A 26,272-nucleotide genomic window follows, 5' to 3' on the forward strand; every position below is an offset into this window, starting at 1 on the left:
TTTTAATCTAGAAGAAGGAGGAGGAGGAGGAGGAGGAGGAGGAGGAGGAGGAGGAGGAAGATAATTATTTCAAATTATCCAAAGGAAATAAGAAAGGTCCTTGAGTTTCTCTTTTTGTTTCTCAAGGCCACACCATCAGTTTCCTGTTCTTAATCCTCTCTTTTATTCATTTACTTTTTAGTTTACTTACATATTTTGGCAGTACTGAGGTTTCACTCAGGACCTTACACTTGCTAGGCAAAAACTCTACCATTGCTTATGATATTTTGGGGATAAGTTCTCATGTTTCTGCCTTGGACAGGCCTTGAACCGTAGTTCTCCTATCTATGTCCCCCCACTTAGCTGAGATTATAGGCACACCATTTGGGTATATTTGTTTAGATGAAATCTCACTGACTTTCTTTTTCCAGGCTGGCCTACAACCCAAATCCTACTTTTTGATAGCTATGTTATAGGTATGACCCAATGCACCTGTACCCCCCATCCTGTTATAAGATACTGTTTTGCAAGACAGGAGTCTTGTTGCAACTATTCAAAAGGCTCTTTCTTGGGGGAAGTGCTGCAGCTCTCTATTCCCTTCTCAGGTGATCTAACCTAGGACAGTTTCTCATCCTTTTATTTACAAAGAAAACAAGGTTTTAAGAGAGACCCTAGGAGCAAAGCAAGTAGAGCAATCCTGATATCTCTCCTATTTCCATTTTGTGCTCAGGCTTATAATTCTAGGCCCAGGGTTAAGCAAAATCCCAGGAAAAGATGACCAGCTCAACTGGGTCCAGATGTGCAGTCCCAATAAGGAGTTGCAAGTGGCATGGTTGCCCTATGTTCTCTTTTGATCTTCCACATCAGCCCATACACAGCATTTTTCCTAAGCTGAGCCTCCTATTTCAGGAACATGCTTTTATGGGTACTATGCCTGTAAACCATGGGGAAAACCCTCAGGAAAAAAAATGCACAACAACCTGGTCTCTGCAGTCCTTTTTCCAGCAGTCTCTGTTCCCAGCCATCAGAGTGAGGTGAGGGAGGGGAGTTTCATTCCTCACTCACTAGGAGACAGCTCAAGGGGAAAGGCTGAAGGAGCCCCAAGAGATCACTGTTACCCACGATGGAGTCCTGTAGCCTGTTTCTTCCACCACTCCTCCTTTCCCTGAGACCTCTGGACATTTCTCCTAGGTACAATCTGAATACCATCGTGTCTTTCAGTCCATCTGCATATCTCCCTCCTTTCGGTCCCCTCCACAAACCCCTGGTTCCCAGCTCCCTCACAGCCCTTTCTTTCTGTCCCTAAGGATTTGTGAGGAGACTAAAGAGAAAGAGTGAGAGATAGAGACAGAGATAGAGAGAGAGACAGAGAGAGAATATCTACCCTGGCAGGATTGATGATCATCCCACCCCCCTCCGCCTCAGTTTGTTCCCTCCCCCAGTCTGTTTCAGATTCCCCACCCAGGCACAGTGAGAGCAGCTGGAGCATCTGCTTTCAGACTTCCGATCCTTGCCCCCTGCTGGCTGTGCAGAGTTGGGCCTTTGTTCTGATTTTCCTGTGGCAGTGGGCACCTACAGTGCCAGGTCCTCTCCTCCTTCCCCATGAAGTCCATGGGAGGTCCTGAGGGGCAGGAGCTGCACAAGCTGGATAATGGAGCCTGGGACAACCCTGCCTACAGTAGTTCCCCTTCACCTCACGGGACACCAAGGATCTACACTGTCTCCAGTGTGGCATCCCCCTCCAACGAGCCCCAACCCAAGAAGCCTGAAGATGGAGTCCAGGAGAAGACACACAGGACCCTTGGGTCCAGCTGCTGCCTCCACATCTGTCATTGCATCAGAGGTACCAGCCTGGGGAGGGGGCTTCCTGGGATATTGGAGTCAGGGGCAAGGAGCACTAGAGCTCTGAAGGACAAAGCTCATCTGAGGAAGAGGTGTAATTATGATGTCTCTGAGATGGCCTGAGTTAGAGAAGACATTCTTGTGCTCTGCCAGAGGGGTCAATTGCAGGGTCATCTGTTATCGACACAGAAAGTTGGGTAGGAGTAATCTGAGAGAGGGCACAAGTAGATGAGACTCTAGACTGTCCCCTGGAACAGGTGCCTGTCTTTCATGGCTTCGCTTTCTGTGACCCAGTGCCTCACCCTGTCCCCTCAGGGAATTTAGGGGAGGAAGAAGGCATGGATCTGGAGAGAGTAGGCAGATGCCACCATGGGATCAAGGGATGGGAAAGGAAGGGCTGGGTGAAGACGGTACAAAAAACAGGGGCAGGTGAGAATGGATAACTGGGCAGGATGTGTTGCCAGAGACTCTGAGCCCCCGTCTAATTACCTTAGGACTCTGGGGAACAACCCTGACTGAGAACACAGCTGAGAACAGGGAACTTTATGTGAAGACCACCCTGCGAGAGCTTCTGGTATACATCGTGTTCCTGGTAGACATCTGTCTGTGTGAGTAGCCTCTGTCTCTCGGCTGTCTGTCTGTGAGAACCATGAATGTGTGTGACATATGTGTATACACCTGTCTTCAGTCAATACCTGTGGGGCAGCATCTATCTGTGAGAGGTGTGTGTCCTGGAAACTCTCTCTCTATATATCCATTTCAACACCCTTTTTAGCTTAAGATAATGTCACAGAATTTGGTGGAAGAAGGCAGATCATTAGGCAGACTGTTAAGGGAAGTATGTAGAATTATTAGGAAACACAGTTTTTAAGTTCAAGTTCCTAATTTTGAGTCAGTGGCCATGGTTTTCTGTTGGCAGGTGGAAGTTTTTACCCTATCTTAAGAATGGGGGTCACCGCTGTCTGTGTGGTAGGTTTCCTGTGTGTGCTTACTGCACAATATCTCATCCATGAGCCTTTAGAGGCAGGAAGAGAATGATTCCATTTGCAGGTTCGTGAGAAGAGGGTTAGGAGGTATGGTGGTATCCTGTGATGGAGCTCACCTCACAAACATCAGAGGAGTACCTGTGAGACCCTTGCTGTATCCCCACACTGGGAAGACTTGGTCTCTGAGTTTGATAAGAGAAGGAAGTAGAAATATGGAAGAGCAGGCTATGGAAGGAGAGTCAAAGAATTGTAGAAAATAGTTGGACACAGGTGTCTGAGTGAGGGTGAAAATTAATTTTTTCCTTAAAAATTTACAGTGACGAAATTATGAAAGGAACCTAGTTTACTCTACAAAAGATGAATGGATCAAGAAAATATGGCATGTATATTTCTGTGTCTATTTATATATCACATTGTATATATTATATTGTGTATATTATATAATATATTGTACATATATATTAGTATATATATTATATATTGTATATTTTTATATCAATTTTTTTCTTTTACTGTTCCTAGGTCTTGAAATCAGGGCATGGGCATTGTCTCTGAGCTTCTTTTCCCTCAAGCCTGGCACTCTAAATCTTGAGCCATGGCTCCACTCCCAGCTTTTTAGTAGTCACCTGGAGATAAGAGTCTCACAGAAGCTGGGTGATGGTGGCTCATGCCTATAGTCCTAGCTATTCAGGAGGCTGAGATCTGAGAATCACAGTTGGAAACCAGCTTGGGCAAGGAAGTCTATGATACTCTTATCTTTAATAAACTACTCAGAAAAAGCTGGAAGTGGTGCTATGGCTTAGTTGTAGAGTGCTAGCCTTGAGCACAAAGAAGCTCAGGGACAGCACTCAGGTCCCTGAGCTCAAGCCCACTGTCTGGCAAAAAGAAAAAAAACCTCATGGATTTTCCTGCCCAGGTTAGCTTTGAGCCATGAGCCAAGAGCCTCAGATCTCATCTTTCTGAGTAGCTTCGATTACAGGCATGAGCCTCCAATGGCTGGCTGTTATATCCATTGTTAAATGAAGCATTTAAAAGGTAAAAATATATGGGCTGGGAAGGTGGCCCAGTGGTAGAGTGCTTGCCTTGCATGCATAAGGTTCTGAGTCTGATTCCTCAGCAGAAGCCAAAAGTGGTGCTGTTGTTCAAGTGGTAGAGTGCTCGCCTTGAGCTGAAGAGCTGAGGGACAGTGTCCAGGCCCAGAGTTCAGGCCCCATGACAAAAAGGTAAAAATATAAACAAAAAATTTCTCTTGTGATGCTGCTTCTTCTTGGGTAAGTAAGGTTGTAGTTTCTGTTAGCGTGTCAGGGCTGTGAATAAAGTAGTGTCCAACACATTTGCAGGCTATGGCCAGCCACACTAGTTAAAAGCCTCAGTATTTGCAGTATGAGTTAGCCCAAAAGCGTTCATTTGTCTTGTTGCTTCATCTGCTTGTTTTCTTGTGGCTTGGCCATGTAGATAGACCTACACCTTTTTTGATTTGTGGAATGGGAGTGATAACAGAACAAATATTGTAGAGCTGTTTGGAGTAGTCCAATGAGCTAGCGCAATGTTATGCATCTGAAAAAGGATTCAATGACTTAGTAGCTCATGTTTATAATCCCAGACAGTTGGGGTAGGAGGCCAGCCAGGTTAAAAAAAAATGTTGAGACTTTATTTCAATGAAAAAGATGGGCCCAGTAGTGCATGTCTGTAATTTCACATAGGAATAGCTTCCTCCAGTATTAAAATCCTATACTACTTGTTTCACAGTGTATATACATTGACATAACATCATCACTCAACGTCAATAGTTCACAATAGGGTTGACTCTTGGTTTTTCATATTCTATAGTTTTAGGCAAATATAAATTGACATATTGTAATGGTATAATACAGAGTACTTTCATATCTTAAAATCTAGATAAACACTGGTGGCTCTTGCTTGTAAGACTACTCAGGAAGCTGAGATTTGAGGATGGCAGTTCAAGGCCAGCCTGGTCAGGAAAGCCTATGAGACCCTTATTTCCAATAAATTACAAAAAAAGCTGAAAGTAGAGTTGTGGCTCAAATGATAGAGCACTATCCTTGAGCAAAAAAGTTCAGGAACTAGACCCAGGCCCTGAGTTCAAGCCCCAGGACTGGCAGCTTCCCCCCACAAAAAAAAGTCTTAAAATCTTCTGACCTTTACCTGTTTATCATTCTCTGTATACAATCCCTGGCAACCACAGCCAATATTTACTATCTCCATAGTTTTGTCTTTTGTGAAGTGGTATAGTTACAATACAGTATGTAGCTTTTCAGATTAATTTATTTGACAAATTTTTCAGTCTGCAGATCCAAGCTTTTCAGATTAATTTATTTGACACATTTTTCAGTCTATAGATCCAAGTGAGTGTTTTTGAACTTCCACAAAATAATAAACCAATAATTATTAGCTGGGCTCTAGTAGTTCACACCTGTAATCCTAGCTACTCAAGAGGTTGATATCTGAGCATCTCAATTCAAAGCCAGCCACACAGAAAAGTCCAAGAGACTCTTTTTTTTTTTTCCAAGAGACTCTTATATCCAATTAACCAGCAAAACAAATTGGGAGTGGATGTGTGGCTCAAGTAGTAGAGCAGCAGACTTCAATGAAAAAGCTAAGTGAGAGTGTCTAGTCCTGAGTTTAAATCCCAGTTCAATCACATACAAAATAGTTTACATAAAAACATTAAAGAGCCAGATACTGGGCTCTTGCTGTAATCCTAACTACTCCAGAGGCTGAGATGTGAGGTCAAAGTTTGAAGCCATCCTGGACAGAAAAGTATGTAAGACTCTTATCTCCATTTAGCCAGCCATAAATGGAGCTGTGACTCAAGTGGTAGAATGCTAGCCTAGAGTACAAAATTCATGGACAGCTCCCAGGCCCTAATTTCAAGCCTCATGACTGACACAAATTAAAAAAAGGAAAACAAAAAATTAAAACATAAACACTGAAGAGCATTTTGATGTATAATTCATCACTATCATATCCAAAGATACCTTTATTTTTTCACATCACTAATGCTTATGCATATACATACATATTTTACCCAATTGTATTATATCGTATACTTCTACACATAATTAAATCACAAATAACCCATTTTAAGTAGATTATGTATTTTAATTTTATGATCATAGTCATTGACGGAAATACTTATTATTTCAACTTTTATGTTTGGTAAATATATCTTGGCCTTTTAGGTTCCCCACACACACACTTTTCTTGAATTTTATCCTTCTAGTAATTTCCAAGGAGAGAGATAATTAGGTCAAAAGTCAGGAATATCTTCTTAGCATTGGCTGTATGTTATCATTTTTGCTTCTGAAAGGGATCAGGCACATTTACTATGCCACTGGTGTTGTGAGATCACACCAGCTTTGTCATGATCTCACCAAAACTGGATATTCATTTATAAATTTTAGTATTAAATAAGTCTAAAATGGTATGATTTGCTTGAATATCTCATCTCTGATTACAAATGAGCATGAAGAGGTTTATGTTTAATTTATAACATGCTTATTATTTTTTAATAAATTGCATAAAACAGGACTTAGGAGGGATGAGGGGAAGGTTTTAAGAAAGTTGTGTCATTAGACTTTTGTGACAATCATCCACCAGGTTTCTCATTTCCACCACTGGAGCTTTTTTTTTTTTTTTGGTCAGTCATAGGGCTTGAACTCCGGGTTTGGGCACTGTCCCTGCACTCTTCAGCTCAAGGCTAGTGCTCTGCCACTTTGAGCCACATGCCACTTCCAGTTTTCTAGTGGTTCATTAGAGATAAGAGTCTCATGAACTTTCCTGCCCAGGCTGGCTTTGAACCATGATCCTCAGATCTCAGCCTCCTGAGTAGCTAGGATTACAGGAGTAAGCCACCGCCACCAGCGCCTGGCTACTACTGGAGCTTTGAAAGTGGAAAGAATAGCTCATGAAATTGGTTGGACAGCTACTGCTTAGAGATTTTGCCTGGGATGGGCAATAGTAAACTGTCACTGACATCCATTACTGACACATTTCTTCCTCATGCTTTATTCTAGGAACTTGGTAGGCCTAGAAACCAGGGCTATTTGGGATTCATTTGGCTAAAATAGAGCTATCATTTTCTAGGCAGATGAGGTACAAGAATCATCAATCTTCCCAAAACAATATCAACTGTACAGTCCTTGAAACCTATGAGCTCATTTGTCCTTGACAGAAATCCTGCAAGAGGTAGATATTATTATTTGTACCCTAGGAAAATGTAACTATTATCATTACACATAATCAGGAATAATCAGTCATTCTAAACAATTCCTAATGGGTAGACTGGGTCATCTGTTCAACAGAGAAACTGCTGGAAAATAACTGATTTGTCCTCTTCTTCCTTCTGCCCCTTCTCCCTCCCTTTTCCCCTGCCATCATGATCTTTATGAAAGCCTTCTGGCCCCAGGACTGGTTGTGGCCTTTTGTTGCTGGAGGAAACATTGAAGGTCTTTGTGTAGAAACAATGGCTGTTTGTTTTAGGAGATATTATTGTTATCTCAAAGGTGCACCTGGGACTGGGCCTGTGTAGGAGAAGCTGTGAGCCATGACCAGGCTGGATCCGGTCACCATGGAGTCAGGCAGGACAGTAGGGACCCTCAGCCTTTGATGACTCCTCTTGCCCATAAATTAATAGCAATTAATTGGGTGATCTTTGTCTATCTCTGGCTGTAAACAAAAAATATCTGCCGCTATTCACTCTGCTTTCTTTTAATGGGTTTCAGGGTTTGGTCACAGTTTGGCAGGATATTGTATCATCAGAAGAGAATGAATGAGCTTGGAGACTAGGAATAAATTGTCTTTTCCGAAAGACTATTTCTAGATCTGACAAGAGAAGGAACAGAATATATATTGGAGGTCCAGGTGACTGAGCCCCTATGTGTCTATAAAGATGAATGAAGGTGACTGGCCACTTAAAACCATGACGTTAATGAAGGCACAGTGGTAGAACAGAAAGCACGTGATGCCTAGAAGAAGGCCACCAGTTATATGTGAGGCTTTTTTTTGCTAGTCCTGGGGCTTGAACTCAAAGCCTAGGCGCTGTCCCTGAGCTTCTTTTGCTCAAGGCTAGCACTCTACCACTTGAGCCACAGCATCACTTCTGGCTTTTTCTGTTTATGTGGTACTGAGGAATGGAACCCAGGGCTTCATGCATGGTAGCCAAGGACTCTACCACTAAGCCACATTCCTAGCTCCATGTGTGGGACATTTTTGGTGAAGATACTTAAGTCTCCCTGAAGATACTTGTACTTTGTGAGGTCGGTAGAAAACAAAGGTTACTTAGTGTCCATAGTACATTCTCAGTAAGTACCAATTGGCATTCCACATGAAAGTACAAATAAGGGAAGTTCTGAAAAAATCACCCACTATAGATGTAATCAGGCTCAAGCCTGGCTGGTGTAAGTGGACAGAGAAGGGAAGGTAGCTCATTTTATACAGCCTCAATCTGAGTACTGGCTCTGCCTCTCACCAGCTAAATGGATCTGAGAAGATCACAGAAACTGAACATGACTCATGGAGAACTTTGCTCTGGGCAAGGTTAAATCAGCAGACATGTCTGACAGGGTGAATGGAAATAATCTAAGGAAAAAGCCTTGGAAATTATCAAACATGGTACACAGGTAAAAGAATCTAAGGACACTCTTACAGGACATGATGATAATAGGTTTTTTATGTTTTATTTTTTATATTTTTAAACATTGGAGCTGGGAATGTGGCTCAGTGGTAGAGTGCTTGCCTAGCATGCAGGAAACCCTGGGTTCTATTCCTCAGTACCACATAAACAGAAAAGGCTGGAAGTGGCACTGTGGCTCAAGTGGTAGAGTGCTAGCTGTGAGCAAAAGAAGCTCAGAGACAGTGCCCAAGCCCTGAGTTCAAGCCCTATTATCAGCAAAAAAAATAATAATTTACTTCATTGTTATTATAGAGGTGATGTATAGGGGGTTACAATTGCATGAATCAGATAATGAATAAATTTCCTTTCATAAAATGCCTTCTGTTCCCTCATTCTCTCCCAGTCCCTTCCTCTTGTCTCTACCCACAACTTGTATAGTTCAGTTTCATCAACATCCAGTGAATTCCACTGCTACACCTTTTTTACCCTTTTTCCCCTTGAGTTCTGTGCCTTACCCCCACCCTCCCAAAGATACACACGTGACTATACTGTAGATGAATTAAAGAAGACAAAATCATCAAAAACTAAAAAAGAAAAAAGTCTTTTGTTTTCCATATCTTGAAGTTCATTTCACTATATATATTATTTTATATAATCATGAAGAGGCACTTAAGCATTGCACCTTTGTGTCCCTCCCTTAAAAAGAGTGTCCTCCTTTGGTCTCACTATGTGTGAGTATCTAGAATCCTGTACAGTTAGTCATATGCCAGTACGTTTTAGATCTAACTTCCACCTATCAGAGAGACCATGCCTGAGCTTGGCTTATCTCATTTAACATACATGATTTGTTCCAGTTCCATCCATTTCCCTGCCAATAACATTTTATTTTATTCTTTCTAAAGGCTGTGTAAAATTCCATTGTGTACATGTACCGCATTTTTTTTTTTCGGCAGCAGGTTTTAAGTTCAGGCAGCAACTCAAGCCTGGGAAGACATTCTAATCCCAGAAATAAGGCCTAGGGCAATGTTCTCAAACGTGTACTCTGAGGAACCTGGGGGCTTTTTGTGACTGAGAGGAATGTTAAAGGCCTTATTCACCCAGTCATGTATTTGTATACTTTCTTCATTTACTTCAACTAAAGCAATACATGGCAAAAGATTAAATATAGAAGCATTTATAAGAATCAAGCCAAACATTAAGGAGACTTGCAAATGTGTAACACAATGCTATGTTTCATGGTAATTTTTTAAAGAAATACCGTGATTTTTGAGCTGGGCACCAGTGACTCATGCCTGTAATTCTAGCTACTCAGGAGGCTAAGATTTGAGGATCAAGATTCAAAGCCAGACCAGGAAAGAAAGCCTGTGAGCTGCTTATCACCAATTCACGATACCTTCCCCGCCCCCCAAAAAAAGAATAGCAGAAAGTGGAGCTGCGGCTCAAATGTTAGAGTGCTAGCCTTGAGCAAAAAAGCTCAGGGACAGCACTCAGGCTCTGAGTTTAAGCTCCAGGACCAGCATGTGCATTGTGCATGGAATACACACACACACACACACACAAACACGTATGCGCTTTCTCTCTCTCTCTGCCCCCCCCCCCCCGTCTCTCTCTCCCCATCCCATATATAATGATTTGTGTCTAGCATGTTGGTGTATACTTGTAAGTTCAGCACCAAGGAGACAAAGGCAGAAGGATCACAAGTCTGAGGCTAGCCTGGGCTGCCTCACATATTCCAAATCCCTGTCTCAAAAAACAAAAGATAGGACTAGCTATAGTGGCTTATTCTTGTAATTGCAACTCTTCAGCATCTCAGCTACTAAATTGGGTGGTACGATACACCTGTTATTCAACTCTGTAGGAAATGTAGGTAAGAGAACCACATGTCAAGCTGGTCCTTTGCAAAAACAGTAACCCTTCCAAAAAATAACGAATGCAAAAAAGGACTTGGGGTGTGACTCGAGTGGGAGAGTGCCTAACTCACAAGGATAAAACACTGGGTTAAAATGCTACAACACACACACACACACACACACAAACACACACACACACACATACACATACATATATGCAAAGTAAAAATGAGAAAAAAATGGAAAAGAAAATATGTTAATTTTTAAATGAAAAAGTTAAGTTATTTATGTTTACACATATCATGACTGTCATCTTTTTTTGTTTTGGATTTTTAAATTTCTTTATTTTATTCTTGAATTCCATGGCCTAGTTTATGTTTAACATGCTCTCTACCACTGCAACTAAATCTCCATCTTGTTATTATCTTTTATGGTTATTGATTAATTAATTATATTTTTCCTTAGTTTCAATTCCTAATAGGCTGACAGATATAAATTTAAAAACAAACAAACTTTGGAGTTCTCAAGAACTTTTTTTTTTAATGTTTTTAAATTTTTTGGGGGGGGTTCGGTCATGTGGCCTGAACTCTGGGCTTGGGCACTGTCCCTCAGCTCTTCAGCTCAAGGCTAGTGCCCTGCCACTTGAGCCACAGCACCACTTCCGGGTTTTTCTTTTTTGCTTATGTGGTGCTAAGGAATCAAACCCAGGGCCTCATGCATGAAAGGCAAGCGCTATACCACTGAGCCACCTTCCCAGCCTCCATCAAGAACTTTAAATTAGAGAGGAATCCCCAGTGAAATTTTGAGAAAAAGTGATGTAGATTCTAATTAAATTATTTCATAGCACGGAGGAAAATAAAAATGATAGAAGGGTTCTGTGGACTCAGTAAATGATTTTGTTTGTTCATTTTTTTGAGACAAGTTATCAGTTTATAGTTCAGGTTATCCTCAAAGTCAAGATCCTTCTGTTCTAACCTCCAAAAAACTATAGCTATAGTGTGTACTATCCTACCTGTAAACCATGTTAACCCAGAGCTCTATGATTAGATTTAACTTTTGTCAGAATAGCAATTTTTATATCCAGTTCTTTTTACATTTCTTATCAAGCATTGTTGCCTCCTCCTTTGTTTCCCCTTACCATCCCTTCCTATCTTCCCTCCACTCCCCCCAACCCCCCACCCCCGCGCCAAAGGTGTAAAGTCCATTGTTCGACATAACATCTTGTACATCTCATTGTTACAATGGGTCAGACTGTATCCCTATTTAAACAATTTGTTTTTTCCCTTCCCCTCCACAAATTGTACCAACATCAAATACAGTGAAAACAGGGGTTATACTGTGGGGGATAAATCCAGTTCTTGACTTTTTCCCTCCTCCTATTCTTTTCTTAGAAATGTTTCTCTTTCCAAGTACCCATCTGATACAATTATGCACATGGAAATCTTCAATTTCAGTGCTAATTTAACCTCAATAGTAAGACCAAACTAACAATGCATTAAATAAGATGAAAATCTAGTATCCACTCAAAAAACAAATCTGTGGAATAAGAAACCTTGGATTAATACAAGGCTCTACAATTGTGTATTCCAGGCTCCTTCTACCTTACTGCTTTGCCATTCTCAACATGCAGCTTGTTTCTCATGTTCAGCTGCTGCCCTTATGTTCATATACCAGCTAGCAGGAAATGGGGAAGAAGAAAGGAAAGCATGTTCTCCCTTTTTATGGACGTAATTAAATGGCCAACATATCTAGCTGCCAAGAAGGCTGGGAATAGCCACTTCTGTTAGATATCAAAGTGCTTCCAGTTAAAATGATTATGAGGGGCTGGGAAGGTAGCTCAGCGGTAGAGTGCATGCCTTGCAAGCATGAGGCCCTGGGTTCAATTCCTCAGCACCACATAAACAGAAAAAGCCGGAAGTGGTGCTGTGGCTCCAGTGGTAGAGCGCTAGCCTTGAGCTGAAGAGCTGAGGGACAGCGCCCAGACCCAGAGTTCAGGCCCCATGACCGGCAAAATAAATAAATAAATAAAATAAAATAAAATGATTATGAGGAGAGGTATTGAGTATTTCAGTCCATGCTAAATAAACTAAAAAGAAATCTTTTCCATAGTTTGGCACTAGAGACAGTAACAATTAGTGAATAGAACTTGGAGTAATCAAGGCATTACCTGAAATAATCTTCCTGAGGTAAAATCACTGGGCAGATTGACAAGAACTGCTTCTTTTCTACCAAGAGAGGCTATTACAGAGCTTAGCTAAGCTATTGTGAAAGTATTATCAGGAGTTATTGGGCAGGAATAAATAAGGATCACTGTTCTCAATACTGTATTTTATTTCACAAGAAAATCGAATCACCCCATAGCGGTAACAAAAGATCACCTCCCACCTGTAATTATTCATCTTGCAAGATCCCAGAAAGATGTATTATGTCAATAATTAGGTGGAGATATTTCAGAGAACTTTTCAATGAGCCATGTGCTAAGAGCAGCTCAAGAAGCCAAGACCAAGTAAGGCCCAAGGGCCTTCCTACTCTGCAACCATTGGAGAATGACAGAACAGCCAGAGGCTGTATCCACACAATGGCTATTAGGGAAAGGATGGGGTGAGGAGACCAACATGGCTGCTTTCTAACCTAGGAAGGAGCAGTGGGCTTTTGATGTACAAGACATACAATTCGCAATGCAGGAGTAGTACAAGTACATGAAGGAACTGTATAGTCACTGTCAGAAGCACCCCAACACTCTGAGGACCTTTGTCAGTTAGTTGAGGGGACAGATCCCATTTCTGCCCAAGAAGAATGTGCTAGAAAAGGTGGAGGTGATCCATTTCATAGTCATTAGGGGCAGGGAAGGAGCTCAGTAGCATCGGATGACCTGTATGGCAGTTCATGGGAAAGGAGAGGCATGGGGTATTGCACTGACTTCTTGTTATTTTTTATTGTTCTTATTAAGGAGTTGTATAAAGGTAATACAATTCTATACATTAGGTAATGAGTACAATGTTATCCTTAGACAATGACATCCCTTCCTTCACTTTTCTTCTATTTCTCCCTCCCATCCCTACCTACAAGTTGCATGATTCATTTTTCTATAGTGTATATTAAATACAATGACTATATTTGTTCACTTCTCCTCCCTCTGTTCCTGTGTCCCCCTTTTACTAACACTAAAAACAAACAAACAAAAGCTCCCATTTCCTTGAATTTGTTTTGATATAGTACTTTAGATGTTCAGAGTAGTTATGTCCTAAGTGTATCCTCCATTAGTCACTTTGTGTGTAAATGTGCTGACATCTTCTTTGCTCTGAGCAGGGAATATGTGCCAACAATTCAAAGGAGAGGATGAGAATATTTTGTCTCTAAACACAGAAATCAAGTTATTACCCACTCTTAGGATATGATGATTAATTACAACTGTCATATTGTTTCAATTTTAAAAAATTACATTGTACCTATGTCTTAAAGGACCAGGCCAGCTTACACTGAAAGGCACAAATAACACTCATGGCTTATGCCTGTTATCTTAGCTAGTCAGAGGGCTGAGATCTGAGGATCATGGTTCAAAGCCAATGTAGACAGAGAAATCCTGAGACTCTTATCACCAATTAATCTACAAAAAAAGCTGGAAGTGGAAGTGTGGCTCAAGTGGAAGAAGGAGAAGGAGAAGAGGAAAAGGAAGAAGAAAGAGGAGAGGGAAAGGGGGGAGGAGGAGGAGAAGGAAGATGAAGATGATCATGATGAGGAGGAAGATGAGGAGGACAAGGACGAGGAGGAGGAGGAGGAAGAAGAAGAAAAAGAAGAGGAAGAAGAAGAAGAGGAAGAAGAAGAAGAAGAACAACAACAACAACAACTACCACCACCATCACCACCACCACTACTACTACCAACAACAAGATGGAGGAATTTATTTGGTTCATAGTTCTGACATTTTCATCTTTGGTCAGTTGGCTCCATACTTCTAGGCCCATAGCAAGGAGAAAACATTGTGGAGTAAGGACGTAGCTGAGAAGAATTGCTCACTTTATGACAGCCAGGAGGCAGACAGGAGTAACAGGGAGGCTCCAGGGCAATGTACAACCTTCAAAGACAAGGCCCCTTTAGAATAGTTGTAGGGTTCCTTTATGGTCTTTTCTGTATGTATGTAGTTCAGTTAAAGTGTTACAAAGAAAGAATAGTAAATTTCTGTATGTTGATAGGCATTTGACCAAGTGAAGCCAGTGTTTCTTAGAAGATGTAATCTTTATATATTGAGCTTCAACATATACCTCAGTGGTAGAACACTTGCCTAGCATGTGGAAGGCCCTAGATTCAATCCCCAACACAGAAACTTAGAAAGAAAGGTAGAAAGGTGGAAGGAAGGAAGAGAGAGAGAGAGAGAGAGAGAGAGAGAGAGAGAGAGAGAGAGAGAGAAAGAGAATAAAGAGAGTATCCCTAAATTTGGGCAAGCAGTTCAGAACAATGTTAGCTGAAAAATAAAAGCAGTAGTAGCGAGTACTGCCTAGTGGCCATTTTACAAAATTCAACAATTTAGTCCTATATCATTAGAAAAAGTTCAGCTTATCGTTCATTAGAAAATTGTCTATATTTCTCTAGTTACTAAAGACAGGTAACTGCAGATATATTTTGAACTTTCTTAATAGAGTGGAACAAGGGGATATGAAGTAATAATGCTTCTTTCTTTTCTGAATCCCATCTCTGGAGAAGTATAATGCATAGTACGTAATAAGGAACACCCTTTCTTCCAGCTCCATAGGCAAGTTCCATTTCACCCCAAGTCATTCCATTTCCAAATGGGATGGTGAGAAAAAATTAAGTCCAAGCAAAATAATGGCATTTGCAGGGAAATGGATGGAACTAGAAGAAATCATGTTGAGTCAGGTAGGCCAAGAGCAAAGAGACAAACAGCACATGGTCTTCCTGATAAGTAGATGTTAAATCCAAAACATAAGGTGATACAACAAAGTAAACAAGACTTGAGAAACAAAGGACTTCCACTCATCTGGTCGAATCACTACTAAATAACCCCATGCTGCTGATCACATATATGGTATATATGTGCACACTGGAGGGAACCCAAGAGTATGACACAGAACTAGAGGGAATCAAGGAAAATATACAACAGTGGGACCCATCAGCTGCACTGGACATTGATCAAAATGAACTAAGCAATTCAATGTCAGCGATGGGAGGAAGGGAACTAGTGGAAAAGAGGGAACGGCTGATGCTATGCAAAAGGAAAGAAATGGACACATCACCCAATGTGGACGAAATAACTATTGTCAAAGCTCATAGAACTCATAAATGTTATAGACCACAATAGACAATTTGCCCCATGAAAGTTAGAATGTGTTTGTGACTTTAACCAAGCATCACTATCCCACAATACTATGAAATTTGTGAAATTATGTAATCAATCACAATAAAGAATTTGCAAAAAATAAAAGAAAATAGAAAAAAAATAAAATAAAGTCCAAGATGTGAAAAAAATGTTTAAGGGAATTGCTGACAAGAGACTGAGAAGTCCTACTTTTAAGTTTTTAAATGCAATTACAGAAAATTATAGAAAAATAGCAAGCATAACACAAAGAATTCCTATAGACACTTCAAGCATTTCATACATTTCCCAAACATTCTACCATGCCTACATTCCCCCCTCCTTCTACACACACCATCTTACCACCACTGTTTGAGAGTTAATTGTGGATATAATACATTTTTCTGAGTGCATTTATTAGGGTGGGTGAGGAAAATGCTGACTTTAGGAAAAGGGCAGCCCTTTTTCTCCTTTGCTAAATCTGGAATGCATTGAGTCCCTTACACAGGAGATATCTGTGACCAGCAGCAAGCCCTGCCAATGCCCAGGTGCCATGCCCACTCCTACTCCCATGATGACAGCGTCTAGAAGCTAGTGTAAAGTGTTTATCCAGAGTGGGCCTCGGAGTATTCTAGAATTAGGAGGAACTTTCCAAAGGGTATAAATAGAGGACACATGCAAGCAAATAAAATCCAAAGTAACAGTCTCGGTTCTGGAGAGTAAGAACTGTAAAGATAAGCTGAGTCCATAGAAAAGAGTGAAATTTCAGAATGTTGATTTCAATCAACAATTACTGAGGCGAGAGCCATCTTTGTAGGAGACTGTAGCCAAACCTTTCCCTAATACAACCCCTGGTTTTCCCCAGTGCTACCATTAGCTTTCCTAGACTACTATATTGAGTAGGTCTTATGGGAAACCATGTAGATACACCTTTTGTGCCAGATAAATGGGCTTTCTTGTCTCCACTGGAGAGTAGTGATGGGAACTGTTCCAGTGACTCACTCCTAGCAACTCAGGAGGCTGAGATCTAAGGATCATGGTTCGAAGCCAGCCTGGGCAGAAAAGTCAGTGAGACTCTTATCTCCAAATAACCACCAGAAAACCAGAAGTGGTACTATGGCTCAAAGTGGTAGGGTACTAGCTTTAAGCAAAAAAATTCAGGGACAGCACTTAGGCACCAAGTTCAAGCTCTGTGACCAAAAACAAAACAAAACAAAACACAGCCTCTTGGGTTATTTTCTAGTGACCTATGGAATGACAAGTTCCAGTGCCTATTACTACACCAAAGTGATGTCTGAGCTCTTCCTACATACCCCATCAGAAACTGGAGTTTCCTTCCAGACCATCAGCAGTATGGCAGACTTCTGGGATGTGAGTATGAGATCTCCACCCTTCTTTCTCCTTCTCAATGGCCTAAGATTCAAAGCCAGAGCTTGGGGAGGTCAGGCAAAGGTTCAGACTCATAACCAGGTATCATAGGTTCAATCTAGAATCAGACTTGAGTCAGAAGGTCAAGCTGAATTAGTGAAGTAGGCTAGAGATGAAGTGGAGGTGAATGAGAGATTGGAATGAGAGTAAGAAGAGAGGCAGAACTTCAAAATATATTTTTAGTAAAGTCAGGTCAGAATCTGGCAGAGGTACAGGGGTCGGCTGAATAGAATATAGCAAAAGAGAATAGAAACAAGCTAGGAGTCAAGGAGTGAGAGGAAAGGTCATTCTAAGGACAGAGGTTGGGAGGAGGCTGAGCAAAGCCCAACCCAGCTGTTGGTCCAGTTTGCCCAGGGCCCACTCCTGGACAGTTTGTACTGGACCAAGTGGTACAACAACCAGAGCCTGGGCCATGGCTCACACTCATTCATCTACTATGAGAACCTACTGCTGGGGGTCCCGAGGCTGCGGCAGCTGCGGGTACGCAATGACTCTTGTGTGGTGCATGAGGACTTCCGGGAGGACATTTTCAGCTGCTATGATGTCTACTCTCCAGACAAAGAAGAGCAACTCCCCTTTGGATCTGTCAACGGCACAGCGTGAGTTCCCTCTGAGCCTGACACTATCCTAGGATGTGGAAACAACTATTACTGAGTCTTAAAATACCTAGGGATCAAACCTTGGAGATACCTGAAGTCATCTTCTTGAGTCCCAACTGTGACTCTTTGGGGATCTTGATGTATCTCACTCAGGAATGGAGGTAGGTGAGCACACAGAGCCATAGTTTTCACACCTGTGACAACATACAGGTCACAGTCACACTTACTGTCCTCTACAGGCAGTGCCCCTCCCCCAGGGAAAACATCTGCCCACAGGTCTCTTGGGTGTGTGAAGAGTAAATGAAGTTGACACAGCCACACAAAACAAGACAATAATGAAGGAAGAGGAAAGAGGGAGCTAGGATAGAAACTTAGGAAGGCTAAGAACAGAGAGTCATTGAGTTGAGCAGTAAGTTGCATATCCATAAGTACTGGAAGGATCCTTCCTAGACTTACGGTCCAGATGCTTCTCCTAGGGAGATGACAGTTAGGTTGAGACCAAAAGTAGGGCTTGGCTTTGTCCTCCTTATCCTTGAGTACCATAATGAAAAATGAGGAGCTTTACCTTTGAGTTTCCGTACTGCCATTATAGAGATAATTGTCTTGAAAATATCTGGGTATTGATTTCCTACAGGGACTTCTTCCATGTTCCCCATGGAAAGTGTACAGATATCGATTATCAGTGACACTGCATGTACTTACATACAGGAAATATGTGAAAGTGCAAAGCCCAGACAATCATAAAGTATTTCCATTGCCTTGGGAGATGAACTTTAGGCTGGCTCAGACCTCTCTTTGCTCAGATGGACTTTTCTGTGGCAGGTGGACATATCACTCACAGGATGAGCTGGAGGGCTCCTCCCACTGGGGCAGACTCACAAGCTACAGTGGAGGTGGCTACTACCTGGACCTTCCAGGATCCCGCCAGGCCAGTGCAGAGGCGCTCCGAGACCTTCGGGAGGGGCTGTGGCTGGACAGGGGCACTCGGGTGGTCTTCATAGACTTCTCAGTCTACAATGCCAACATCAATCTTTTCTGTGTTCTGAGGTAGGCCCCCTAGTCTCCACACTGTCCCTCTAACTGTAGTTCTTGCTGTGCTTTTGATGCTTCCCTAAATTCATACCCCATAATAATATAAAGGATTGTGTGGGGATGAGTAGGAGGAAGAACTATCTTAGCCCAGACCCCACTAGCTATTTCCTTCCCCTCCAGGCTGGTAGTGGAGTTCCCAGCTACAGGAGGTGCCATCCCATCCTGGCAAATCCGAACAGTTAAGCTGATCCGCTATGTCAGCAACTGGGACTTCTTCATCATTGGCTGTGAGATCATCTTCTGCATCTTCATCTTTTATTATGTGGTGGAGGAGGTCCTGGAGCTCCACATGCACCGGCTTGGCTACCTCAGCAGCATCTGGAACATACTGGACCTGGTGGTCATCCTGGTGAGGGACAGAGGCTTCAGACCTGGTACATACTGGACGGTAGCAGGGGGCTCCAAGTTCTTCCTTTTGGAGCTCCAAGCCCTCCTTCTGACATGTGGTCAAATCACTGTGCCATAGATGGCAGAGCAAGAAGCTAATACCCCTCAATCTCAGCCCTTAGTAAGCCTGAATCACATCTCTCCTCCTGTGAGCCTGTGAGCCTGGCCCTGTTTTTTTTTTTCTTTATGTAAGTGGTCACCTTCTCTTATGTCTTTTGCCTTTATGACTTGTCCCCTTGAAGAGCTCTGCCTTTTCTATTCAAATATTCTGCATCTTCATCTCTTTTTCATTAGCAGGACATATTCATTTCTTTACCAAGACATGGAAGTGGTGGGGTTGGAGAGAAATCATGTTCCATATAGCCCTTTACAATTGACATATTTGCTTCTGGCCCCAAAGCCTTCTCTTGGGCTGTAGCATAAGCAAGCTACCCTCATATACAAGTTCCCATTCCACCTGAACTTGATCTAGTGAATGCCTCCGAAGGAAGGGGTGTTTCTTGACCACGTGGCTTACCTGCCTCAGCTCTTCCCTGAGATTTTATCTTTGAGCTTCTCTTGAGACCTCTCTGACAGCCCTGTGACCCCTGTGTGACAGCTTTCCATGCTGGCCGTGGGCTTCCACATATTCCGAACCCTCGAGGTGAATCGGCTGATGGGGAAGCTCTTAGAGCAGCCAAACACATATGCTGACTTCGAGTTCCTGGCTTTCTGGCAGACGCAGTACAACAACATGAATGCTGTCAACCTCTTCTTCGCCTGGATCAAGGTACCAGGGACTTTTCCTTCCTGGTTTGCTTCAGGGTGCCCACTCTTCCTCAATTGTGTCTCCTTTTCCTTGTTTTACTTTGGCACCTCTGTGGGCTCCTGGAGTGGACTGTTCAATGCTTTTCACTTTTTGTCCTTCACCATGTGGTTCCCTATGGGCCTTGCAGATATTCAAGTACATCAGCTTCAACAAAACTATGATGCAGCTCTCCTCTACACTGGCCCGCTGTGCCAAGGACATCCTGGGCTTTGCCATCATGTTCTTCATTGTCTTCTTTGCTTATGCCCAGCTTGGTTACCTGCTTTTTGGAACGCAAGTGGAGAACTTTAGCACTTTCACCAAGTGCATGTATGTGTCCCCACCCTGTCCCCTCACCCTCCCAGGTGTGTGTAACCTTGGGGAAAATGGGAGGAGTGTGTGTGTGTGTGTGTGTGTGTGTGTGTGTGTGTGTGTGTACTTAAAGCACCTAAGTGAGGGTCTACCGAAGCCTGTGTGTGTGCTCAAGTAATTTATACACCTGTTCTCTCCATCAGATGGGGTCAGAGGTGCTGTGAGGGAAAGTGGGACAGGGGTATGGATTAGGGCCATGGTATGGGGAGGCTCAGGGTAAAGTCCATACCCGGTCTTTCAGTTTTACTCAGTTCCGGATAATCCTTGGGGACTTTGACTACAATGCTATCAACAATGCCAACCGAATCCTGGGCCCTGTCTACTTCGTCACCTATGTCTTCTTTGTCTTCTTCGTGCTCCTGGTGAGGATCCTTCGGAGGGTTGACAACATAGAGGATCTCCAGGATGGGGTTTTGACCTTTTCTGCCTCCTATTTGGAATTATAATGAGTTTCTCAAAGCAAGAATGGAAAGGATATTGGGTGGGGAGGTTCTTTTGGATCTTTGAGAGGTGACTAACATGGTCAGCATGCCAAGCACAGTCAGGTAGTTTGCCAAGAAATCAAACATTCTTCCTCCAAGGAGAAGAAAGTGTCTCATGAGAACAGCTGTCCCTGGAAGCCTCTATAATTTTTCTCCAGATATGCTCTCATCTGGGGGTATCTTGCTGATTTCTGCTGTTACTATTGGATTGATGTTCTTCTAACTAGGGAATATCTAGGTTTGATTTTTTTTATTAACATGGCAGGCAAGTTTATTTGATCAAACACATGGATTGTGTTTCACCTTCAAAAGTTTCTGGCTTCAGTAATTAGTGGACCCTGGTTTGGAGGAGTATAGATCATGTGAGGGGCGGTGGGGGAGGGGGGGGGGTGGGGGAGGGGGGAGGGGTGTATTTTGGTGGGCAGCTGGATGTCTGGTTGGTGAGGGAGAAAAAGAGAAATGAGCAAAAGGCGGGGCTGTGAGGCCCCTGAGAGTTGACTGCAGGAGTCAAGGTTGAGAACATTAGGCCCTTTAGAACCCAGGTCTGCAATATTGGGTCAGTCGGCTCAATGTTTTTAATTGGTCTGAGAGTGAGGGCCCAAACTCTCACTTTATCCTGTAGAACATGTTCCTGGCTATCATCAATGACACATACTCAGAGGTCAAGGAGGAATTGGCTGGACAGAAAGATGAGCTGCAGCTCTATGACCTCCTGAAACAGGTGACTACTTAGTATCCTTGAATAGCCCATAGGCATCCAAGACTGTCTCAAAGCTCTGTGTCATGGTCTATTACCAACTGCTATAGGGACCTATGCTCTCTGATGCTTTCAATTACCCCCTGGCATGCTTTAGATGGAGGTGGAGTCAGGCATGATGAGCAGCCTGTTGTGACTTCTTCCTGTTTCCTTTCCCTTTCAGGGCTACAAGAAGACTCTACTAAGGTTACGTCTAAGGAAGGAGCAGGTTTCAGATGTGCAGAAGGTCCTTCAGGGTGGGAAGCAGGAGATACAGTTTGAGGATTTTACCAACACCTTGAGGGAGTAAGCAACCAGAAACACAACCTTTGCTAACAAAATTTGACCTTGGCCTATGGACCTAAGACCTTGACTTCTAGGCTTTGGGCCTTCCCCTGTAGGTCTATGGTTTTGAATTTCAGGATTATGTCCTTGCTTTAAAGGTCTTTGAATATAACCTACAACATTCTGGACCTTGCTGTTAGAATGTAACAATATAATCCCACCATTATTATAGTGAATAGAGAAACATTAGGAACTCATAGATATGTAAGCAAATAAACCAAATCACAGAATAAGTTCAGCAACTGAAATGACATGAAAGAAGGAGACATGGAATAAATGGATTTTTTTTTTTGGTCAGTTGTGGGGCTTGAACTTTAGGCCTGGGCACTGACCCTGAGCCCTTCAATTCAAGGAGAGCACTCTGCCACTTGAGCCACAGCACCACTTCTGGTTTTCTGGTGGTTCATTGGAGATAGTCTCATGGAAGCTGGGTGCTGGTGGCTCATGCCTGTAATCCTAGCTATTCAGAAGGTTGAGATCTGAGGATCACCATTCACTAAACCACTCAGAAAACCAGAAGAGGCTCAGTGGCTCAAGTGGTAGAATGCTCACCTTGAGCTGGAGAGCAGAGGGACAACGCCCAGGCCCAGAGTTCAGGCCCCACAACTGACAAAAAACAACAACAACAACAAAAAAGAGTCTCATGGACTTTCCTGCCTGGGCTGGCTTTGAACCACAATCCTCAGATCTCAGCCTCCTGAGTAGCTAGGACTATAGGTGTGAGCCACTGGAGCCTGGCCAGTTATTGATTCTTTTTGAGCTGATGGGGAAGTTTCCTGGAAGAGCAGAGGAAATTTTAATAAAAGATGACAGCATCTACAGAGGCAGAGTTTTAAAATTAAACAACATATACAACAAAAATAAATAGTTGATAATTTCTAATAAAAAGAAAAGATGAGTCTGGAGGTAAGGCCAGAGAAATGGACATGGCTACTTTGAGAATGGCCTTGATATCCATACTCTATCCAAAGAATGGGGTGTCCAGGAGCGATTTTTAAGTTGAAAAGGTGTATATTTAGGTTTGCATTTTATTTATTTTCTGTCATAGTCTCAAAAATAAGTTTGGCTATTCTGAAATTGTGGACTTGATTCTTTCTTCTTAGCCTCTCAAGTAACTGGGACTACAGGTATTTGCCAGCACACATGGTCCACCACCATTAGATCTGAATTTTAAAAATGATAATATTCTAGTTATGGAGGAAGCACTTCAGAAGCAAGGAGTAGAGGGGAAGCTGAAGTGGAGGTGGTGGCAGGTTATTTAGAGGCAAAAGAGATATTGCAACAATCTCCACAGGAGGGGATCATGAGGCTCTAAGCCCTGTCAGCAGGGGTCAGATCAGGAAGAAGAAACAGAGTCAAGCAATTTCTTGGGTGTAGAATTGCTAGACTTCAGAGATTCTAGATTTCCCATGTGATCCTCCAATAAAAGGGTGAGGAGTCAATAGTAAAGTTATCACAACTCCAACAGGGCAGAAGTCATTTTGTTGTGCTGTTCTCCTCAGACTGGGGCATGAGGAGCATGAGATCACTGAGCTCACAGCTGCCTTCACCCGGTTTGATCAGGATGGGAATCACATTCTGGATGAGAAGGAGCAGGAGCAAATGCGACAAGATCTAGAGGAAGAAAGGGTGAGCAGGACTGGTTGGTGAGGAGACAGCGTAAGAACAATGGTCCTCTGTCCCCCGACTCAATATACCTAAACACAAATCAAAACTGAACATCCTCTCCATAGATAATCAGGAAAGAACTCTCCAGAATAGGGGTTCTCAAACAATTACACATTAAATACTCTGGGGAGCTCTTAGACCAATTAAAGTGGAGGAGGGCAGACAGCAGACATTAGTATTTTGTAAAATTTCCCAGATGATTACATCGTGCAGGCAAGGATGAGAACCATTTCTCTAAAGCACAGTCCTAGGCAAAGTGTACTAATTGCCTAAGAATCTCTGATAATTCCCTCTGAGGATTTGTCTTCTTGGAATTTTCAAACTCTGATTCTTAGCTGCTCCTACTAGGCCTGCTCTATCACTAAGCCAGCCCCAGCAGGGTGACAGCATCCTAGAGAGAAAGTATCAAAAATGTTCTGGTACTGTCTATCCTCTCCCAAACACATGCTTTGTAGAGTATATGTTTGTTTCTTTGGAAGGTGACCCCCTCTCTAGGGGCTGGTCTACCACTACTACTTTGGCCCTATTGGTTCTAGAGCCTGGGAGGGAGGAGGAATATCAAGATGTAGAGTTAGAGACCATTTGGAACAGATAATGGAATAGGAGCTGATGACTTCCCAGAGTCACCTCTTCCCCTCTAATTTCTGACTTCCTGATTAGGTGGCCCTCAATGCTGAGATTGAGAACCTGGGTCGGTCCATTGTACATAGCCCAGCTGGTGAATTGGGTACAGAGGCTGCCACATCAGAAGGCTGCATTTCTGGAAAAGAATTCTACATGTATGTACAACCAGGAGCCCAGAGCTGGCTGTTTTTAATATTCTTTGTTGTACTTCTCTTATAATTTTGTGTCCCATAATTCTCCACACGATTGTATATTACTTCATTTTTCCCATGCAGCCACCCCCCACATTTTGTTAACCCTTCCCTTGTAGACACAACCATTCTGTTAACCTTTCACCTTTCCTAGCACTCAGACGCGTATCTCTGCCCATTTTGTTTCTTCCAAATCCTGCATAGATAGGCTCACAAGAAGAGTCCTACAACTAGAGACTGCTCTGGAAGGAGTTATATCTCAAATTGATGCTGTGGATTCAAAGCTGAAGATGTTGGAGAGGAAAGGACAGCCAGCTTCCTCCCCAGGAGAGGTGAGTAGCACTTCTTTAGTTCCCCATAGTTGAAATCTACTGTCTTTCCACTCAGTATGAGTGGGTAGGGGAGAGAATATTTTTTAAAGTCCTTCATTTTCAGAGTCCTGGGGAAGTAGGTTCACAGTGATCTGTGTATCAGTGGAAGTAGAGGGGGAATGAAGGAAGGCCTGGAAGTGGATTGCCTTGGCCTAAGGTTTGCCTTGGCCACTAGGAGAACTCTGTGTCTTTGTCTGATTGATTTGATACACAAAGCATCATAGACTGAGCCACTTGTAAGCAATAGAAATCTCTTCTTCAGTTTGGAAGGCTGGGAAGTCTAAGATCAAGTTCACAGGTGCCTGTATTTTCCTTATGTTCTCACATGGTAGAAGGAACAAAGAGACTTTAAAAAAAAAAAGAGCTCCACACTCAGGATCTAATCACTTATCAAATGCTACACCTCCTGATACCATTACATAGGGGATTACATTTCAGCACATGATTTGGGGGGACACAGACATTCAGTCTGTATCAGTCTAGGTTCTCTAAACAAATCTAGAGAAAAATAAAGTAGGACATAAAGTCCTGCTTCAAGTGACCTGCTCTTTTTTCCCCAGCAGGAGGAACGGCGGTTTGGGAACACTTGCATCCAGCTGTAGTTGAATTCCAGCTCCCTAGGGAGTCCGGATGGGCACAAGAGTGGTGGAAAAGGGGTCATACAACAGACGTTCCTCTCTTTCTGACTCCCCAGAGAGAGCAGCAGGTCCGTTCATGGAAGGTCCCACCCCATGTATGGCCTTTTGAGTCAATGTTTCTGTGTGTAGTTGGGCATCATGCTTGTGACTTGGTGTTTCTGTCTATAGCCACATAGTACTGTGGGCTTATTTCTTGTGCACTTAGCTCTACTGTGATTCAAAAATAGTCAAGAACAAACAGGATAAGGAAATGATTCTCCTTAAACACCTAAACAGCCACGATTTATGAAAAAGGTAGAAGCCAAGACAGTAGGTAGTGTCTAGATGTCTTCTATTTGCCAGTAAATCTTATTGCTATCCTTTGTGTATCTAGAGATCTGCTGCTAGTATCCATACATTTCTTCCCTTCCCCCACAGAGTTTCTGTAAAAGAGAAACATTAGAGGAGAGTAGACTCCTCTTACAAGGCAAGATTCCAATATAGCAGAGGAATTAGTGTAATGCCCTCCCAGAGCAAAGTCAGCAAAGGTTCTTCTGGAGGACCCTGGTTCCTGCCTTCCTGCTGAACACTGGGAACTGGGTGGATATATACCAGGAAATGAAAATTGAATCTGAAGGGAATCAGGCAAGAAAATGACCTCAGAATTCAAAGACCTTTAGTCTAATATGTAGTGGGCGTGATGCTATTCTTCTATAGGACATTATGAGTTTCCCAGTTGTTTATCAATAAAATTGCATTGGAAAACTATGTCTTTGTATTTGTTTCTGGGACAATACGAAGGAAAAGGACAATAAGAAGTTAGAATCTGAGCCATTTATGGGCTGGAGTGGGTTCTTATTCTCGGGATATATAGAATAGGGGCAATGACAACTAGGAAGGAGATGGGCTGCTCCAGGAGTCCTGAACTAAAAAATCTCTGGCTGATAGGAATGGGTTGAAATGGTACTAT

At 42.6% G+C, this 26,272-nt stretch overlaps 1 protein-coding gene across 1 annotated transcript; it reads left to right on the forward strand.

Annotated features, from left to right (window-relative positions):
- Window positions 1-1,514: 1,514 nt before the first annotated feature.
- On the forward strand, window positions 1,515-26,017 carry Pkd2l1 (polycystin 2 like 1, transient receptor potential cation channel). The gene is made up of 15 exons (XM_042689488.1): window positions 1,515-1,822; window positions 2,316-2,429; window positions 16,847-16,974; window positions 17,377-17,630; window positions 18,453-18,677; window positions 18,843-19,071; window positions 19,708-19,878; window positions 20,045-20,226; window positions 20,510-20,630; window positions 21,373-21,471; window positions 21,671-21,792; window positions 23,334-23,460; window positions 24,160-24,278; window positions 24,523-24,646; window positions 25,246-26,017. Exons 1-15 carry the CDS (start codon window positions 1,582-1,584, stop codon window positions 25,285-25,287), a joined length of 2,298 nt encoding a protein of 765 aa, XP_042545422.1. The 5' UTR covers window positions 1,515-1,581; the 3' UTR covers window positions 25,288-26,017.
- Window positions 26,018-26,272: the final 255 nt, after the last annotated feature.

The sequence above is a fragment of the Dipodomys spectabilis genome, unplaced genomic scaffold, assembly GCF_019054845.1.
Source record: "Dipodomys spectabilis isolate Male_0828 unplaced genomic scaffold, ASM1905484v1 ptg000125l, whole genome shotgun sequence".
Lineage (NCBI taxonomy): Eukaryota > Metazoa > Chordata > Mammalia > Rodentia > Heteromyidae > Dipodomys > Dipodomys spectabilis.

What these genes read in the sequence shown, in the direction of transcription:
- Pkd2l1 (XM_042689488.1), top strand. Translation starts at nt 1,582, where the DNA reads ATGAAGTCCATGGGAGGTCCTGAGGGGCAGGAGCTGCACAAGCTGGAT. An exon ending in TTTACCAACACCTTGAGGGA is followed by an intron (nt 21,793 to 23,333) that starts GTAAGCAACCAG and finishes TGTTCTCCTCAG; the next exon opens with ACTGGGGCATGAGGAGCATG. An exon ending in CAGCTTCCTCCCCAGGAGAG is followed by an intron (nt 24,647 to 25,245) that starts GTGAGTAGCACT and finishes TTTTTTCCCCAG; the next exon opens with CAGGAGGAACGGCGGTTTGG.